At 48.2% G+C, this 20236-nt stretch overlaps 1 protein-coding gene across 4 annotated transcripts in view; it reads left to right on the top strand.

The window, feature by feature from the left end:
• LOC134933874 (solute carrier organic anion transporter family member 1A2-like) overlaps positions 1-20236 on the top strand; it is a 279409-nt gene that overhangs the window by 240688 nt on the left and 18485 nt on the right. For 3 of the 4 annotated variants that reach the window (XM_063929412.1, XM_063929413.1, XM_063929411.1), the window contains 6 exons: positions 4006-4233; positions 6877-7041; positions 11699-11894; positions 12771-12933; positions 15243-15412; positions 16505-16569. In XM_063929412.1, coding sequence (XP_063785482.1) covers positions 4006-4233; positions 6877-7041; positions 11699-11894; positions 12771-12933; positions 15243-15412; positions 16505-16569 — 987 coding nt within the window. Of the gene's footprint in view, positions 1-4005; positions 4234-6876; positions 7042-11698; positions 11895-12770; positions 12934-15242; positions 15413-16504; positions 16961-20236 lie in introns of all 4 variants that reach the window. The other variant, XR_010179767.1, reaches the window with a different exon arrangement.

Here is a 20236-nt window from a genome sequence, read left to right as displayed (position 1 = left end):
GGATGTATTGCCAGTATGCACACATAGGATGGGATGTATTGCCAGTATGCACACATAGGGTGGGATGTATTGCCAGTATGCACACATAGGGTGGGATGTATTGCCAGTATGCACACATAGGGTGGGATGTATTGCTAGTATGCACACATAGGGTGGGATGTATTGCCAGTATGCACACATAGGGTAGGATGTATTGCCAGTATGCACACATAGGGTGGGATGTATTGCCAGTATGCACACATAGGGTGGGATGTGTTGCCAGTATGCACACATAGGGTGGGATGTATTGCCAGTATGCACACATAGGACGGGATGTATTGCCAGTATACACACATAGGACGGGATGTATTGCCAGTATACACACATAGGACGGGATGTATTGCCAGTATGCACACATAGGACGGGATGTATTGCCAGTATGCACACATAGGACGGGATGTATTGCCAGTATGCACACATAGGGTGGGATGTATTGCCAGTATGCACACATAGGGTGGGATGTATTGCCAGTATGCAAACATAGGGTGGGATGTATTGCCAGTATGCACACATAGGGTGGGATGTATTGCTAGTATGCACACATAGGGTGGGATGTATTGCCAGTATGCACACATAGGGTGGGATGTATTGCCAGTATGCACACATAGGGTGGGATGTATTGCCAGTATGCACACATAGGGTGGGATGTGTTGCCAGTATGCACACATAGGGTGGGATGTATTGCCAGTATGCACACATAGGGTGGGATGTGTTGCCAGTATGCACACATAGGACGGGATGTATTGCCAGTATGCACACATAGGGTGGGATGTATTGCCAGTTTGCACACATAGGGTGGGATGTATTGCTAGTATGCACACATAGGACGGGATGTATTGCCAGTATGCACACATAGGGTGGGATGTATTGCCAGTATGCACACATAGGGTGGGATGTATTGCCAGTATGCACATATAGGGTGGGATGTATTGCCAGTATGCACACATAGGGTGGGATGTGTTGCCAGTATGCACACATAGGGTGGGATGTATTGCCAGTATGCACACATAGGGTGGGATGTATTGCCAGTATAAACACATAGGGTGGGATGTATTGCCAGTATGCACACATAGGGTGGGATGTATTGCCAGTATGCACACATAGGGTGGGATGTATTGCCAGTATGCACACATAGGGTGGGATGTGTTGCCAGTATGCACACATAGGGTGGGATGTATTGCCAGTATGCACATATAGGGTGGGATGTATTGCCAGTATGCACACATAGGGTGGGATGTATTGCCAGTATGCACACATAGGGTGGGATGTGTTGCCAGTATGCACACATAGGGTGGGATGTATTGCCAGTATGCACACATAGGGTGGGATGTATTGCCAGTATGCACACATAGGGTGGGATGTATTGCTAGTATGCACACACAGGGTGGGATGTATTGCCAGTATGCACACATAGGGTGGGATGTATTGCTAGTATGCACACATAGGGTGGGATGTGTTGCCAGTATGCACACATAGGGTGGGATGTGTTGCCAGTATGCACACATAGGGTGGGATGTATTGCCAGTATGCACACATAGGGTGGGATGTATTGCCAGTATGCACACATAGGGTGGGATGTATTGCCAGTATGCACACATAGGGTGGGATGTATTGCCAGTATGCACACATAGGATGGGATGTATTGCTAGTATGCACACATAGGGTGGGATGTATTGCCAGTATGCACACATAGGGTGGGATGTATTGCTAGTATGCACACATAGGGTGGGATGTATTGCCAGTATGCACACATAGGGTGGGATGTATTGCTATTATGCACACATAGGGTGGGATGTATTGCTAGTATGCACACATAGGGTGGGATGTATTGCTAGTATGCACACATAGGGTGGGATGTATTGCCAGTATGCACACATAGGGTGGGATGTGTTGCTGGTATGCACACATAGGGTGGGATGTATTGCCAGTATGCACACATAGGGTGGGATTTATTGCTAGTATGCACACATAGGATGGGATGTATTGACAGTATGCACACATAGGGTGGGATGTATTGCCAGTATGCACACATAGGGTGAGATTTATTGCCAGTATGCACACATAGGGTGGGATGTATTGCTAGTATGCACACATAGGGTGGGATGTATTGCTATTATGCACACATAGGGTGGGATGTATTGCTAGTATGCACACATAGGGTGGGATGTATTGCTAGTATGCACACATAGGGTGGGATGTATTGCCAGTATGCACACATAGGGTGGGATGTGTTGCTGGTATGCACACATAGGGTGGGATGTATTGCCAGTATGCACACATAGGGTGGGATTTATTGCTAGTATGCACACATAGGATGGGATGTATTGACAGTATGCACACATAGGGTGGGATGTATTGCCAGTATGCACACATAGGGTGAGATTTATTGCCAGTATGCACACATAGGGTGGGATGTATTGCTAGTATGCACACATAGGGTGGGATGTATTGCTAGTTTGCACACATAGGGTGGGATGCATTCCCAGTATGCACACATAGGGTGGGATGTATTCCCAGTATGCACACATAGGGTGGGATTATTGCTAGTATGCACACATAGGGTGGGATGTATTGCCAGTATGCACACATTGGGTGAGATGTACCAAAAGGAATATGCGGTCAAAAATCCAGGGCCCTCATTCCGAGTTGATCGGTCGCAATGCGAATGTAGCAGAGTTACACACGCTAAGCCTACGCCTACTGGGAGTGTATCTTAGCATCTTAAAATTGCGACCGAAGTATTCGCAATATTGCGATCACAAACTACTTAGCAGTTTTAGAGTAGCTCCAACCTTACTCTGCCAGTGCGATCAGTTCAGTGCTTGTCGTTCCTGGTTTGACGTCACTAACACACCCAGCGTTCGCCCAGGCACTCCCACCGTTTCTCCGGCCACTCCTGCGTTTTTTCCGGAAACGGTAGCGTTTTCAGCCACACGCCCATAAAACGCCGTGTTTCCGCCCAGTAACACCCATTTCCTGTCAATCACATTACGATCGCCGGAGCGATGAAAAAGCCGTGAGTAAAAATACTATCTTCATAGCAAAGATACTTGGCGCAGTCGCAGTGCGAACATTGCGCATGCTTACTAAGCGGAATTTCACTGCGATGCGATGAAAAATACCGAGCGAACAACTCGGAATGAGGGCCCAAAAACAGACATTTCCAATTCATGGAGAAGAAAATCAAAAGTCCTCAAGAGCTCTGTGATTTATTTCTCAGGTTACCATCTTAGTGATATAGAAATGGGGCTTCTCTCCAGGGGATGAACATTTGTACCCTTTGATTACTTTAGATGGGCCATTGATAGCTACAAAACAACCCGTAAACTCCAATCATACTGGGGTTGGCACATTTAAAAAAAAGGGTAATTACAATGCCCCTTAAAAAACCCTAGGATTAACTCTGATTCTGATCACCCTGATCATCCCTCCGATATAGCCTGGGTGCAAGGGAGGTGGGTCCAGAGGAGGGATGGCAAGGATAATACTCGTGGGCAATGGCCCCCGCCAGCACCATGTATAATAAGGATGTCTCTTTGAGAGACAGCCCTCTCTCTTTTTTGTTGTTGTTCTCAGCGGTGCCTCCAGGTGCCGGCGCTCTAGGCTGTCTAATGGTAGGTGCCCAGGGGATAAATTAGGCTACAGTGAGGAGATGGGTTTTGAGTTGGCATTTGAAGGACTGTGGGTTTGGGGCAGAGTCTGGTCAGGTGGTGTAGTGTCACCATAAGTGGGCAGCAGCTCGGGAGAAGTCCAGGAGGTGGGAGTGAGTGGTGGCTATCAGAGAGGAGGAGAGGTGCAGGTCACAGGCAGAACAGAAGAACATATACTTGGTTACTGTGATCCTTCCAGTAAATGCATGGCCTGGGATAGCTCTGGGGTCCGGTCAGTCATCATTAGTACATGTTGCTATGAACTTGTCTCCCTTATAATTATCCTTACTCCATTGTTCTGTCTCTGTCCCTGCAGATGAGGGTACACTAAGTATCAATGACACCCGATGGGTTGGTGCCTGGTGGATTGGATATCTGGCCACTGCTCTCCTGAATTTGTTGGCTGCCATACCCTTCTGGTTTGTCCCCAAGTCGCTGCATAAAGAGGGCCAGGAGGAGCAACCTGAGCTGAGAGAGATGCTGAGTCCACAGACAGGAGATAACAGAGAGGAGGCTGCGGAGAATGCAGACTTCTCAGTGCAAGGTGCGTGCAGTCTGTGCCACCATCACCGGGCATCCAGGGCTCAGTACCACACTATAGGGGCAATATCCGGGTTACTAAGTGTAACACTGCTTTGGTACATGCCTCTGAGTGAAGTGGTGTACAAGTGATGGCCACATAGCAACACTCTTCTTACTCTCTCCCTCTTAGTCTCTCCGTTTCATTTCGGGCAGGGCCTCCCCCTGAATCTGTACCAGCCTCAGGGAAAATGGCTTGGTCATCGGTGCACCAGAGATAGACTCAGGAAACCTCTGCCCCAGCACCGGTGACTTTTTGTACTCAAGAAACATTCAAAACCACCAGGGTATAGGAGTAGGTGTATGGTGGAACATATATCTCACCATATGAATGACAGAGGTCGGCATTGGACAGTCTAGCACTGTTGTCCTGTAGTAGCTGCTCAGCATCGGAATGTCGTCTGTACATCTGGGTGTCCAGTATCATGGTTCCAATACTTTAATGTATAATTATGGAGCTTTGGACATTCATTTATCTATCTTGATGCCCAATAAATAATGAGTCTGGTTAAATAAAATAAACTTTATTACAAAAATCTTTACATTTGAAAATAGATGTAAGTCCCAACAGCGAAACGCGTTTATTGTTTGGCTATCCCAACCTCCATATATCCCACAAGGACTGCGTAATGATTCAAGGTATCTGAACCAGTCATCTGGACCTTCCAGCCTGGTACACCACAATTCCAAGAGGGATCCAATCTTGTGCGTTGTAGTTCTTCGCTAAAAGGATCTCACCAACTTATGTGGACATGGTAATTGGACATTGTGGCTGGACTTATATACACTGCTAAAGGAAAGGGCCGGGTATTGATTTATTAACTGTCCTGGATGATAACACAAAAGGACCAGTCCAGATAAAACTCTCTCGCTGATACTGGGATACTGAGATATGATATAAGTTCTATGAACTGAAGTTTGGGACTATTTGTATCAGTGCACATTGCTGAATACATTACTAAACAGTGTATTTATTTGCTGTCACATATTATACAATCCATCCACTTTACAGTATCGATGTTAATCTATCAGACGTCTTTTTCTGAGCACTAATTACTCTTATACTGTATCTTATGCTGTCACATTGTCCTGGGGACTGACTCTCCCCGTTATCACACAGCAGCTGTGGGGACACTACTCCTGGTGACATAGCCTGATTAGTATTATACCTAGTATAAGCACTGTGTGTGACACTGCTGTGTGTGTGACTGTGCTGTGTGTGACACTGCTGTGTGTGTGTGACACACTGCTGTGTGTGTGACTGTGCTGTGTGTGACTGTGCTGTTTGTGACATTGCCTTGTGTGTGAATGTGCTGTGTGTGTGTGTGTGTGTGTGTGTGTGTGTGTGTGTGTGTGTGTGTGACAGTAGTGTGTGTGACTGTGGACTGTGCTGTGTGACTATGGTGTGTGACAGTACTGTGTGTGACTGTGCTGTGTGTGACAGTACTATGTGTAACTGTGCTGTGTGTGACTGTGCTGTGTGACAGTAGTGTGTGACTGTGCTCTGTGACACTACTGTGTGTGACTGTGCTGTGTGTAACAGTACTTTGTGTTACTGTGTTGTGTGACAGTACTGTTTGTGACTGTGCTGTGTGACAGTAGTGTGTGTAACTGCTGTGTAACAGTGATGTGTGACTGTGCTGTGTGTAACAGTGCTGTGTGACAGTAGTCTAACAGTGCTATGTGACAGTAGTGTAACAGTACTGTGTGTGTAACTGCTGTGTGACAGTGTGTGTAACAGTGCTGGGTGACAGTAGTGTGTGTGACTGTGCGGTGTGTAACAGTGCTGTGTGACAGTAGTGTAACAGTGCTGTGTGACAGTAGTGTGTGTAACAGTGCTGTGTGACAGTAGTGTAACAGTGCTGTGTGACAGTAGTGTGTGTAACTGCTGTGTGACAGTAGTGTAACAGTGCTGTGTGACAGTACTGTGTATGTAACAGTACTGTGTGACAGTAGTGTGTGTGACTGTGCTGTGTGTAACAGTGCTGTGTGACAGTAGTGTGTGTAACTGCTGTGTGACAGTGTGTGTAACAGTTCTGCGTGACAGTAGTGTAACAGTGCTGTGTGACAGTAGTGTGTGTAACTGCTGTGTGACAGTAGTGTGTGTAACTGCTGTTTGACAGTGTGTGTAACAGTGCTGTGTGAGTGACAGTAGTGTGTGTGACTGTGCTGTGTGTAACAGTGCTGTGTGACTGTTTAAATATTTTTCTTTTTATATATATTTATTAACTTTTTTTTAAAACTATTGTCATTCCATGTGTAATTGAAAGGCCAGAGGTGAGAGGTCAGAGGTGGGCCGAGGTTAGGGGTCAGTGGAGGGCCAGAGGTGAGAGGCTAGAGCTGGGCTTTCAGACCCTCTGGAACCAGCAGAGACTAATCAGCTGCCTTGGTGACACTGTTCCGGCGCGGTTTTCTCTCAGCCGCCTCCACAAGATTTTATTTTTAAGCTGCGGTGATAGGATCTCTTTTATCCTCGTGATAAGCAGTGATACTTGTGGCCTTATTTGAGTACACATGACCCCACAATGCTGTATATAGGACAACCACAATGTGTATAAGGACACGGACACATTATGGACACTAATCTCTGTCTCCTTTCATGTTGCAGAATTCCTGATACTCCTAAATGGTCTCCTGAGGAATAAGGTCTATATGTTGTTTCTGCTGGTAACGTTCATCCAGTTCAGTGCGTTTGTGGGTTTCTTCTCATTCACTCCCAAATTTTTGGAGCAGCAGTACGGCATATCGGCATCGGAAGCCATCTTTTTAATAGGTACGTTGCTTGAGATGAGTGACCAAAAATATCCATCTCCAGATATCAGAAATATTCCACATACCTGTGCACTGCCAGAACCTGTAGGAGGAGTTACGTGAGCAGTAGCTCAGGGATGTCCACTCACTGCCCATCCAACTGAAAGAATCTCTGCTCTGCGCTCTGTAAAGGTCCAACCTCTCGTCACTGTTTTGCTTGTTTATCTGTTTATAAGAACACTGAAGCATGGGTAACAACTGCAGGACTTCTTTATTCCACCGTTACACACTATGCACACACTGGGGGGTGATTCAGATGTGTACAGAATTATTTGGTAATGCTGCAGGAGGCGTCTGGTGCCTCCTGCATGCGTAGGTAATCCAGTGCTGTGCCTAAGGATCATCTGCAACACCATCAGCCATCTGCATGACCCATGAAGTTGCAAAGACCAGCCACCACAGCTATGTCGCCAAGGCCACAAGCTCTCCGTTGGAAGTAGGAAACCCTGGCCTCTGCGATCCCACAAAATGGAGGCAGCATGCCTACATTTTGGGAAACTGAGGCCATCGCCGTCCCCTCCTCTCCCTGCTACAGCACAACAATGTAATATGTTAAGAACATCATCTAACGTCTTTCAATATGTCTCTCATGGTCTGCGAGTTTCTCAGGAGGGTCTCTCCTACACAGCCTATGTTTCCTCATCCATGTTGGACCTATCATTAGACACAGTTTGTCCATTGTTTTCAGGATTGTCATACATGTCAGATGAAGGATAGTCTTCAGTCATGTTGTCTTCATGGTGGTTACAGTAAAGTCATAAATCTACCCAATTTCTTCTTACCTCCACTCTGTGTATATAGTATAAGATCTTGGTGCTTCTTATGTTTTCCCAGTGCCTTTCTGCATCCAAATGCCTCTCTCATGGTGTGTGAGGCGGAATCGGCTACCCCATCTAATATCAGACAAGACTTTGCTCTCTTACCATGGAAGATTGTGCCGGGTGTGGTAATCTACAACTGGCGCTGGAGATATCTTAAAAATGTATTTATTGATAAAAACAAAACAACAAATTCACAGACATGACACAGAGTATAAAAATATAGAATAAAATTAATAGACTGCATAGCGTGTCTCCTTTTAAACTAGCTCATTCTCAGTCACTATACCTTGAAAAAGAGCCCAGTGTGGCTCGAAACGCGTGGGAGGTGATTGTGATCCTAAGGACTTCCATGTGCAGTGTCTGACTTTCCTGGGTAAAGCATCGGAGCCTAGCAAGGTGCATAATCCGGACTGCACTTTGCCTTTACCACCGTTGGCTCCAAGTTTATCCACTGGGTAAGCCCTGTACCATTTTTGCTCCAATGGGACGAATAAGACCCATTGTTGATGATTTCAAACCACACTGTCCACCAGACTGTGGCAATTTTACATGGTTTAGAACACATCCAATATATCAATTTTATTTTAGATTTTTATACTCTGTGTCATGTCTGTGAATTTGTTGTTCTGTCTTTGTCAATAATTAAAATTTTTAAGATATCTTCAGTGCCAGTTGTAGGTGACCACACCCTGCACAATATACCTTTTGAGGTCAAGGGGAGACCTGAAATAATCTACATAGGCAGCACAGGAGGGTTGCGCCATTGGTACCTGCCACACATTCGTTCCTCTTACCATGGAAGAGGTTATGTTGCACCTTTGGGTGTTCCTTACTAAGTCTATCTCGACCATACTTAGCCTGTAACCATTCTCGTCCTCTTCTCCAGTAGCATCCACTATACCTGTAGAAAAAAATTCTATACTCACCTATTCTTGTATATCAGGTCCTCTTTGGTCCATGTAGGCATCTAATGGGTTAAAAATTAACAAACTGAATCACCTGAACCAACGGATCGAGGAGCCAATCAGCGGCCACTACCATAGCAACAGCTGATTGGCTGTGTGTGGCCAGGCTGTGAATTACCGCTTCCCCATTGAAGCCTATGGAGTGACTCTGCTCCATAGACTTCAATGGCAGCAACCGCTACAATGTATCCTATGATGGAAACCACAAAGTTGACATCTAGTAACCTTGTGGTTCCCATCATAGGATACAAGGTAGCGATTCTCACCATTGATATATGGAGCATAGCCGCTCCATAGGCTTCAATGGGGGAAGCGGTGATTGAGAGCCTGGCTGCCCAAAGCCAGTTAGCATGCTGTTGCTATGGTAGCAGCTGCTGTATCTCCTAGTAACAGCAGTCATATGGCCTCCATATGGCCGCATTTGCTGGCCTCCATATGACTGCTCCATAACACATAGGGCTCCTCAGTCTGTTGGTTCAGGTGATTTGGTTTGTTATTTTTTAACCTCTTGAATGCCTACATATTCCGAAGAGGACCTGGTCTACACCAAGGATAGATGTATGCACACTGTCTTTTAAAAAAAATATTTTTTATATATTTTTTACAGGGTACTTGTGTCTCTCCAAGTACTGTCATATGGAGGAAACCTTGCTGGGACCTGTAGTACTCCTGTAAAAACGATCTTATTTTTCAAAAACTAAACCTTCAATGCTATCAACTAGGCACCCAGGGGTGCTTGGGGACATAGCTCTTGGGCTGACTAGTCAAGTGGGGTAATGCTTCGGCCACGGGACCCTGTCAAGTGTGTCCCCTGGCTGTGGCATTGCCTCCCTGCTAGTAAAGCCCAGTGCTGGTTCTAAATATATGAGGGACCGCTATGTCTCTCTCCCCCCCCTCCCGTGTTTTTAGGACCAGAAATGGTACAAGAGCCTGATGCTGGTTCTTAAAATACAAGGGGACGTCGCATATTTTTAACCCTGTATTTTTTGAACCAGGAGCGGCTCAAAGAGGATGGTTATGTGGGCGGGGACCCCACGTCAGTTTTTGTTACATTTTTTTTACTATTTCTGAACTTTTACAGACAGACTGACTGTGAAACTCACCTTTAGGAAGCTGGTCTATTTATAGGCCCGTTATGCTGGGACTACTATGGTGACAGATCTGCCTCTCCAGGGTTCCCGATCTTGTTCGTTATCCCTGCTTATAGGGTATGTAGCCATAGATACTGTCAGACCCTATATTCTGTATAGACTTTGCATAACATCTGGGCCAGTCCTGGTGATGGACAGCTCTCCTCACCCCCCCCCCCCCGTGGGGCGAATTCAGACATAATTGCTAGGCTGTGTTTTCGCACAGCGGGCGATCAGATCTGAACTGCGCATGTGTATGCACTGCAATGCGCAGGCGTGACGGACCGCAGTGACGGGGAGCGATGATCAGCGACGGGATGGTGCGAAAATTCCAAACGCACCGGCGATCGCAAGGAGATTGACAGGAAGAGGGCATTTGTGGGTGGCAACTGACCATTTTTAACAAGTGTCTGGAAAGATGTAGGAGGGACCAGGCGTTTGGAGCATTGGCGTTTCTATAATAGGTGCAGTGTGCGTGGTGCACACGGGCCCCTGAGTCCGCACATACTGCACCCATTTCTTCTATACTTAGTTTTCCGGAGTCCATCGCTGACCGTTTGTGGGCCCCCTCCTCTCCCGTAGCCGTCATGCCGCTGCTAGCGCACTGACCACTAGAGACTCTGGGACAGTGCCAGAGTCTACAGCACGTGCACAGGACTCCGAAAAAATGGTGCGGCGGGCATGTTTCGGCATCCTGTGGATGCGCTGTAGACTGGCACTGTGCCAGTCTCTAGAGACGCCCCTGGTTTGGAGGGAGGGTGTCTGACGTCAGCTCCAGCCCCGATCATCGCACTGAAAGAGTAAGGCCTGGGCTGAGCAAAGACTGCACAAAATTAGTTTGTGCAGCTCTCCGGCACATGCGATGGCACCTCTGCTCAACGAATTTCCTCTCCCCCTGTAGGTGGCGATTACCTGATTGCAGGGATGCAAAAAACGCAGCCCTGCGATCAGGACTGAATTACCCCCTATATATGTAGTTCAACTGAACGCCCGTATTCTCCGCCGCAGCTCATTAGGAATTTATCTAACCCATTCTTAAAGGTGTTGACTGAATCCGCCAATACAACTCCCTCAGGCAGGGAATTCCAAACACGTATTGTCCTTACTGTGAAAAAACAATTACGCCGCATTGTGTGGAATCTCCTCTCCTCTAACCTGAGCGAGTGACCACGTGTCCTCTGTGCTGATCTTATAGAAAACAGGTCCCTCCCAAGCTCTGTGTATTGACCCCTTATATATTTGTAGATGTTGATCATGTCCCTTCTTAGTCTCCTCTTTTCCAATGTAAACATGCCTAGTCTTGCAAGCCTTTCCTCGTATTCCAGCGTCTCCATGCCCTTAATTAGTTTGGTCGCCCGTCTCTGAACCTTTTCTAGCTCCAGGATATCCTTTTTGTAGTACGGTGCCCAAAATTGCACACAGTATTCAAAATGTGGCCTCACAAGTGATTTATATAATGGGAGTATAATACTCTCGTCCCTAGCATCAATTCCTCGTTTTATGCATGCTAATATCGTATTAGCCTTCTTTGCTGCAGTCCCACTTTGGGTACTACTGCTTAGCTTGCTATCTATGTGAACCCCTAAGCCTATTTCCAGTACAGAATCCCCTAATGTTACCCCAGTGATGGAGGCGGTGTGATTGCTCTGTGTTATGTCAGTGACCATGGACAGATAACGATGTCCGCCATCTTCTCAATGCAGGGGTTACCACTCTGCCAGTCATAGGTGTCGGATACTTCCTCGGGGGCTTCTTCATGAAGAGATTCAAGATCACAACACTGATGTCAGCAAGGTTTGGTTTTTGCACCCTAATAACGGAATACCTGCTGTATCTCCTGGCCTTCAGCATGACATGCAAGAATGCGGCTGTAGCCGGCCTGACGGTCTCGTATGACGGGTAGGAGCTTGCAGGATAATATGCAGCCAATAGTAATAACTTGTGACAATTGCTGTGAGTTATAGATAATATCAGCAAGTGATATAGTAGACGATCATCTACATACCATACAGAGACCCGCACATACCATACAGAGACCCACACATACCATACAGAGACCCACAGAGCATGCAGAGACCTGCACATACCATACAGAGACCCACAGAGCATACAGAGACCCGCACATACCATATCGAGACTGCACATACCATACAGAGACCCGCACATACCATATCGAGACTGCACATACCATACAGAGACCCGCACATACCATATAGAGACTGCACATACCATACAGAGACCCACAGAGCATACAGAGACCCGTACATACTATACAGAGACCCACACATACCATACAGAGACCCACAGAGCATACAGAGACCCGCACATACCATACAGAGACCCGCACATACCATACAGAAACCGCACATACCATACAGAGACCCACAGAGCATACAGAGACCCGCACATACCATACAGAGACCCGCACATACCATACAGAAACCGCACATACCATACAGAGACCCACAGAGCATACAGAGATCTTCCATACTGTATAGAAACCCACAGTGATTATCTCCATACTGTACAGACTCAGAGACCCCCAAGTGATCATCTCCATACTGTACAGAGACCCCAGCGATCATCTACATACCATGCAGAGACCCCCCCCAGTGATCATCTACATACCAAACAGAGACCCCCCCCCCAGTTATCATCTACATACAAACATCAATGTTATATTGGGTGGGAAACCAGATTGTAACTTCTGATCAGAGATATTTTGTGGTAATTTCTGTCTGACATTATAGTCACAGAATATTTGTTTTATTTCAGTGTGGAGCAAGTGTCGTACGTCGGCAACTTATCCGCTGACTGTAACATGAACTGTGGTTGTCCGTCTGATGTGTGGGACCCCGTGTGTGGTGATAACGGGGTGGCCTATGTTTCTGCCTGTTTAGCCGGCTGCTCATCTTCTACCGGGAGTGAGCAGAATGTGGTAAGTGCGAGCTGCAGTCCGGGGCATCTGTGGGAGTGTTACAGCACCTGGATATTGGGGAAAATGGCTAATAGGTGCCCCATATGTCTCAGAGAGATCTCTATAGACTGTTACATGATGGGAGATCTGGTCAGGACTAGATACAGCTGGGGCAATATGGGGAAACAACTAATTCTATACAATCATGGGAGATTCTGTGCCCTAATTACAGGACAATGGCTTCATTCAGCCTGAGCTGCTCTGCATTCTGTATGGGAATGAATGTCATAGCTGTCAGCAGGAAACAGATGCAGCAGTGACCCTGATAGGGTGACAGCTCCCTACATATGGGGAGCACGCACTGCGTGTAGATGAGGGCGACATACTGTACACTAATTATTATACACATGTATGTCATCTCTCTATAATGATGATGTGCTACATGTGACGCTGATATACAGAGCCGGCCTTAGGCATAGGCAAACTAGGCAATTGCCTAGGGCATTTGATATGCTTAGGGGCACCAGCAGCTTCTGCTGATTAAAATGATATGCAGCATGCCTATATTCTGTGTGTATTCCTGGAAATCACTGTAATGTAGCGTTTCATACACAGATACAGCCGCATTTTCATACAGTATATAGGCATGCCGCATATCATTTTAATCAGCAGAAGCTGCTTGTGCATCCTAGCCACATAGTAAAGCAAATACGATGCATTCTTATAAACAAAAAGCGCCCAACGTTAGCAGAGCTGCCAGCTGAATCATGTCAGGCATCTCTTGCAGAATTAGCGGTGGTGCTAGGGGGCACCAGCCAAAATCTTGCCTAGGGCATCATATTGGTTAGGGCCGGCTCTGCTGATATATAACAGGGATATGTCAGTGTGTGTAGTCGTGTTCCTTCCATATGAAGCTCATTATAACGCGCAGGTAATTACCATGCGCACATCGGGGTCTGATCCTGAGTCTTACGCATCGGCTGATAATCACACAGATGCACAATGGTGGACATTCCGAGTTGTTTGCTCTGTAATTTTCTTCGCATCGCAGCGATTTTCCGCTTAGTGCGCATGTGCAATATCCGCACTGCGACTGCGCCAAGTAAATTTGATATGCAGTTAGGTATTTTACTCACGGCATTACGAGGTTTTTTCTTCGTTCTGGTGATCGTAATGTGATTGACAGGAAGTGGGTGTTTCTGGGCGGAAACTGGCCGTTTTATGGGTGTGTGTGAAAAAACGCTGCCGTTTCTGGGAAAAACGCGGGAGTGGCTGGAGAAACGGAGGAGTGTCTGGGCGAACGCTGGGTGTGTTTGTGACGTCAAACCAGGAACGACAAGCACTGAACTGATCGCAGTGGAAGAGTAAGTCTGAAGCTACTCAGAAACTGCACAGAGATGTCTTTTCGCAATATTGCAAATCTTTAGTTAGCAATTTTGCTAAGATAAGATACACTCCCAGTAGGCGGCGGCCTAGCGTGTGCAATGCTGCTAAAAGCAGCTAGCGAGCGAACAACTCGGAATGAGGGCCAATGTTTTTCAACTGCGCATTTATCTAATGCTGGGTACACACACTGTTTTACTGAATGACCGATATATCACGGGTCCGTCGGCCAGTGTGTATCAACTATATGTCTGTGAACTCCGTCGTTCACAGACATATCGCGTCGGCCCTGCAGCACACACGATGACCAATATATCTACAGATATCTACAAGTGTGTGTACAGATGGTCAGCCGACCGCCTGTACACATGCTGCGGCTGCCGACGGCGATTGATGGCTCAACTGGGCGGACGCATGTAAAGGCCCGCCGAGTTCATGACATCAGTCATAATGGATCGGGCAGTGTGTATGCACAACACAATGCCCAATCCAGATATATCTACACATCTACCATTGTGTACACAGCGCATGCGACCAAAGGTGGGACGCATAGAGGCGCACGGTCTCAGAAATGTATTGTCCGTTCCTGGGCGGTGACTATGTGGGCTTATGGGCGTATCACTGGACTGATTGTGAACTCAGGGCCTGATTCATTTTTGTAAGTAAAGCAAAAAAGCACGCAACTGGGTGACACCATGCTGCACTGCAGGTGGGGCAGATGTAACATGTGCAGAGAGAGTTAGATTTGGGTGGGGTGTGTTCAAACTGAAACCTAAATTGCAGTGTAAAAATGATGTAGCCAGTATTTACCCTGCACAGAAACACTATAACCCACCCAAATCTAACTCTCTCTGCACATGTTACATCTGAACTCCCGATCAGCAGCTATTGTGCAGGCAATGTAATACTCTTGGATGCTGTTATTTTATAGACACATTTCTCTGCAGATTTTCCAGAATTGCAGCTGTGTATTTTCACCGAATATGACGGCGGTGCTGGGGCAGTGCCCGCGGGAGGAACGCTGTAACACCATGCTGGTCTACTTCATGATCCTGAATGTTCTCTGCTGCTTCATCTTTTCCATAGGAGCCATGCCAGGATACATGGTGCTGATCAGGTAACATACCTCTGCCAGGGCACCTGTGGTAATACCCCTGGGATCTGAGCCTCTGTCACACGGTCACTGCGCTATCAGCACTTGCTACAGATAGTGGGGAATGGGCGGGAATGAGGGTCCCGGGGAAAGGATGTGCAGGACCAGTGATGCATCATTGCCGGTGCTGAGGGTACAACAAATACTGGACACATCAGCCTCCGTCACTAGAGACAGTAATGCTATCTGTCACCTGATGCAGTGTCGGACTGGGGTATGAAGGGCCCAATGGGGGAATGCAGTGATAGGGGCCCATACTTAGGGGTGTGGTCAGTCTACAGAGGGGGTGTGGCCAACTCCCACAGAGGCTTGAAATACACAATAGACTTTTGCGGTGTAATGCAACATATCTACCAAGTATAATAAAAGTGCACAGTCTGGAACCTGATCCCTAGAGGAGGAGTGGCCCTCAGGAAGTGTGGCCCACCGGTGGTTTCCCCTGTAACCCTGTGGGCCAGTCCGACCCTGTCCTGATGTATTGGTATCGTATTGATACTTTAGTATCAGTAACTGACGGCTACCTCAGCCTGAGGACATGTAGGCGCCCGGGTATCAGTGTGGTTGGGATGATTTATAGGGTAACATGAAGTAGCTGAGGGCTGATGGACAAAGGATAGTTATTGTAGCTCGCTCCATGGATGGGGAACAGGGAAAGGCTTTGGTAGTCCTCATATTTCCTGAGACAGGGAGTTACCCGGTCACCAGAGAGAGGGCGAGCAGGGTAGAAGGGCACGTCTCCTCTGATAGGGTGAGTTCTGTCACTACCTTAGGGGGGAACTTGTCACCAGTTACACAGCTACCAGGGCTATGCCAGGTAAGTGCGGGTGGTTCTCCTCAATCCAGGTTGTTTGAGGGATGCTCCTTGGCCTCCCCATTGGATATATTCTATTAATAAACCCAATGGCCTCTTAGCACCAATCACTGTCTCTGTGGTGGTTTGGTTATACAGCCTAGGCGGAACCTCAGGGGTCTATGTACTAAGCATTGGAGAGAGATGAAGTGGGGAAGTAGGTGCTAATACATTGGTACTCATGGTCTGCATCTTTTCTCTCCTAGGAGTTTGACCCCAGAAGAAAAGTCTTTTGGTCTCGGCCTTCACCTTTTACTTGCACGAGCGCTCGGTAAAGGCACAGCTCTCTGTCACGTTGTGTAATTGGGACCATCCTATAGTACTAGAGACACTCCTGTCCATTAACTAGAATCACCCAAACGCTGGCGTGTTATAGAATCAGATTTATTGAAAAAGTATGAAAAACACATAGAAGGAATTTTTCCTGGTGAACCACATCTCTTATAAAGAGAAACATAAACACAAACATCCAACCAACATTCACCATCACATAAGCCTCTAAAAAGTAACAATTGTTATCAAGAAGTTTCCCCCTTCCCCATGCTAGTTATTTATCAGAGATTCCGCCTGTGGAAAAAACTCTTCAAATGTCTCGAGGTTTTATCCCGGCATGATCTATATCGACTACCCGATGGAAGCAACCGGAACTGCACATGACCTGGGTGAGTTGCATCTGCCACAGTATTTCTCGCCCGTCTATCAACTTTTACCAAATCTAGATCCTGTATATGGGCAGATCAGTGGCAATATGTTTTTCTACAGCTCTTATCACCCTTTGGGGGTAAATTTACTAAGGTGGGAGATTTTTAGAACTGGTGATGTTGCCTATGGCAACCAATCAGATTCTACTTACCATTTATCTAGCTGCTTCTAGCAGATAATAGATATAATCTGATTGGTTGCTATGGGCAACATCACAAGTTATAAAAATCTCCCACCTTAGTAAATTTACCCCTTGGAGTCTATTTTTCTCCTGCTACAAACCACGCACTGATGCATTAGCAGAGGATTGACTGGATCACTGCCATGTATCAAAGGAATTCCTTTGGCAAGTTAAACTTCCTCAACTGTCACAGGTAATACATCCTCTGCTGTGCTTTTATAACAATAGTTTCTGTGTTGGAACCGCATCTCAGGTCCCTGGAGATAACAGCCTCCACACAATCATTAATAGTGATCGGGGGCACCACCAAGGTATGCCTCCTAAACCCACTATCATTTCCCCCGTTTTAGATGGATTTAGCTCTAAGTTGTTCCGGTGGCCCCACCAGGCCAATTGCTCAATCTCCCTTCTGTATGCGACTCTTCACCATCCCTGATGAGACCAAATGACCAAGGTGTCATCCGCAAATTTCAGGAGTATCACTGCATGCGCCAAAGGCGTGCTTCTGTAAAGGGGGTGTGGCCAACCAGAAAGGTTTCAAAATGACAGATCCTCATAATAGCATCAACTCACCTCCACACCTACCATATGGTAGAGGGTAACAAGAGAGGGAGACAGGGAAAGGGTGACACCAGGAAGAGGGTGCACCAGGGAGAGGGTGACAGCAGTCAGTGATGACAGGGACAGGGTGATGCCAGGGAGAGGGTGATGCCAGGGAAAGGGTGACTGTAGTGGTTGACAGGGAGAGGGTAAAAGCAGCGGGTGACAGGGAGAGAGTGACACTAGGTAGAGGGTGACAGCATTGGGTAACAGAGAGGGTGAAAGGGGTGGGTGATACCAGGGAAAGGGTGACAGCAGTGGGTGATGACAAGGAGAGGGTGACAGCAGTGGGTGATGCCAAGGAGAGGGTGACAGCAGTGGGGAACAGTGAGAGGGTGAAAGGGGTGGGTGACAGGAAGAAGGTGACAGCAGTGGGTGACACTAGGGTAAGGGGGACAGCAGTGAGTGACACCAGGGAGAGGGTAACAGCAGTGGGTAACAGGGAGAGGGTGACAGCAATGGGTGACAGGAAGAGGGTGACAGCAGTGGGTGACACTAGGGTAAGGGGGACAGCAGCAGATGACACCAGGGAGAGGGTAACAGCAGTGGGTAACAGGGAGAGGGTAACAGCAGTGGGTAACAGGGAGAGGGTGACAGAAGTGGGTAATGCCAGGGAAAGGGTGACAGCAGTGGGTGACACCAGGGAGAGGGTGATGACAGGGAGCGGGTGACAACAGTGGATGACAGGGAGAGAGTAGTGGGTGACACCAAGGAAAGGGTGACAGCAGTGGGTGATGCCAGGGAGAGGGTGATGACAGGGAGAGGGTGACAGTAGTGGGTGACAGGGAGAAGGTGACAGCGGTGGGTGAGGCCAGGGAGAGCATGACAGCAGTGGGTGACAGGGAGAGGGTGATGATGGGGAGAGGGTGACAGAGGTGGATGATGGGGAGAGGGTGGATGATGGGGAGATGATGGGGAGATGATGGGGAGAGGGTGACAGTGGTGGGTGATGCCAGGGAGAGGGTGATGACAGGAAGAGGGTGACAGCAGTGGGTGACAGGGAGAGGGTGACACCAGGAAAAGGGTGACAAGAGTGGGGGATGACTGGGAGAGGGTGACAGCAGTGGGAGATGCCAAGGAGAGGGTGACAGTAGTGGGTGACAGGGAAAGGGTGATAGCAGTGGGAGATGCCAGGGAGAGAGTGACAGCATTGGGTGACAGGTAGAGGGTGACAGCAGTGGGTGACAGGAAGAAGGTGACAGCAGTGGGTGATAGGGAGACGGTGACAGTAGTGGGTGACAGGTAGAGGGTGACAGCAGTGGGAGATGCCAGGGGGAGGGTGACAGCAGTGGGTGACAGGTAGAGGGTGACAGCAGTGGGAGATGCCAGGGGGAGGGTGACAGCAGTGGGTGACAGGAAGAAGGTGACAGCAGTGGGTGATAGGGAGAGGGTGATGACAGAGAGAGGGTGACAGCAGTGGGAGATGCCAGGGGGAGGGTGACAGCAGTGGGTGACAGGAAGAAGGTGACAGCAGTGGGTGATAGGGAGAGGGTGATGACAGAGAGAGGGTGACAGCAGTGGGTGACAGGAAGAGGGTGACAGCAGTGGGTGACAGGAAGAGGGTGACAGCAGTGGGTGACAGGAAGAGGGTGACAGCAGTGGGTGACACTAGGGTAAGGGGGACAGCAGCGGATGACACCAGGGAGAGGGTAACAGCAGTGGGTAACAGGGAGAGGGTAACAGCAGTGGCACCAGGGAGAGGGTAACAGCAGTGGGTAACAGGGAGAGGGTGACAGAAGTGGGTAATGCCAGGGAAAGGGTGACAGCAGTGGGTGACACCAGGGAGAGGGTGATGACAGGGAGCGGGTGACAAGAGTGGATGACAGGGAGAGAGTAGAGGGTGACACCAAGGAAAGGGTGACAGCAGTGGGTGATGCCAGGGAGAGGGTGATGACAGGGAGAGGGTGACAGGGAGAAGGTGACAGCGGTGGGTGAGGCCAGGGAGAGCATGACAGCAGTGGGTGACAGGGAGAGGGTGATGATGGGGAGAGGTGGATGATGGGGAGAGGGTGACAGAGGTGGATGATGGGGAGAGGGTGGATGATGGGGAGATGATGGGGAGAGGGTGACAGCCGTGGGTGATGCCAGGGAGAGGGTGATGACAGGAAGAGGGTGACAGCAGTGGGTGACAGGGAGAGGGTGACAGCAGTGGGAGATGCCAAGGAGAGGGTGACAGTAGTGGGTGACAGGGAAAGGGTGATAGCAGTGGGAGATGCCAGGGAGAGAGTGACAGCATTGGGTGACAGGTAGAGGGTGACAGCAGTGGGAGATGCCAGGGGGAGGGTGACAGCAGTGGGTGACAGGGAGAAGGTGACAGCAGTGGGTGATAGGGAGAGGGTGATGACAGAGAGAGGATGACAGCAGTGAGTGACAGGGACAGGGTAATAGCAGATGGAGACAGGGAGAGGGTGACAGCATTGGGTGACAGGTAGAGGGTGACAGCAGTGGGAGATGC

This window comes from Pseudophryne corroboree, chromosome 6, assembly GCF_028390025.1.
Source record: "Pseudophryne corroboree isolate aPseCor3 chromosome 6, aPseCor3.hap2, whole genome shotgun sequence".
Classification (NCBI taxonomy): Eukaryota; Metazoa; Chordata; class Amphibia; order Anura; family Myobatrachidae; genus Pseudophryne; species Pseudophryne corroboree.
This window is presented reverse-complemented; position numbering and strand designations above follow the sequence as displayed.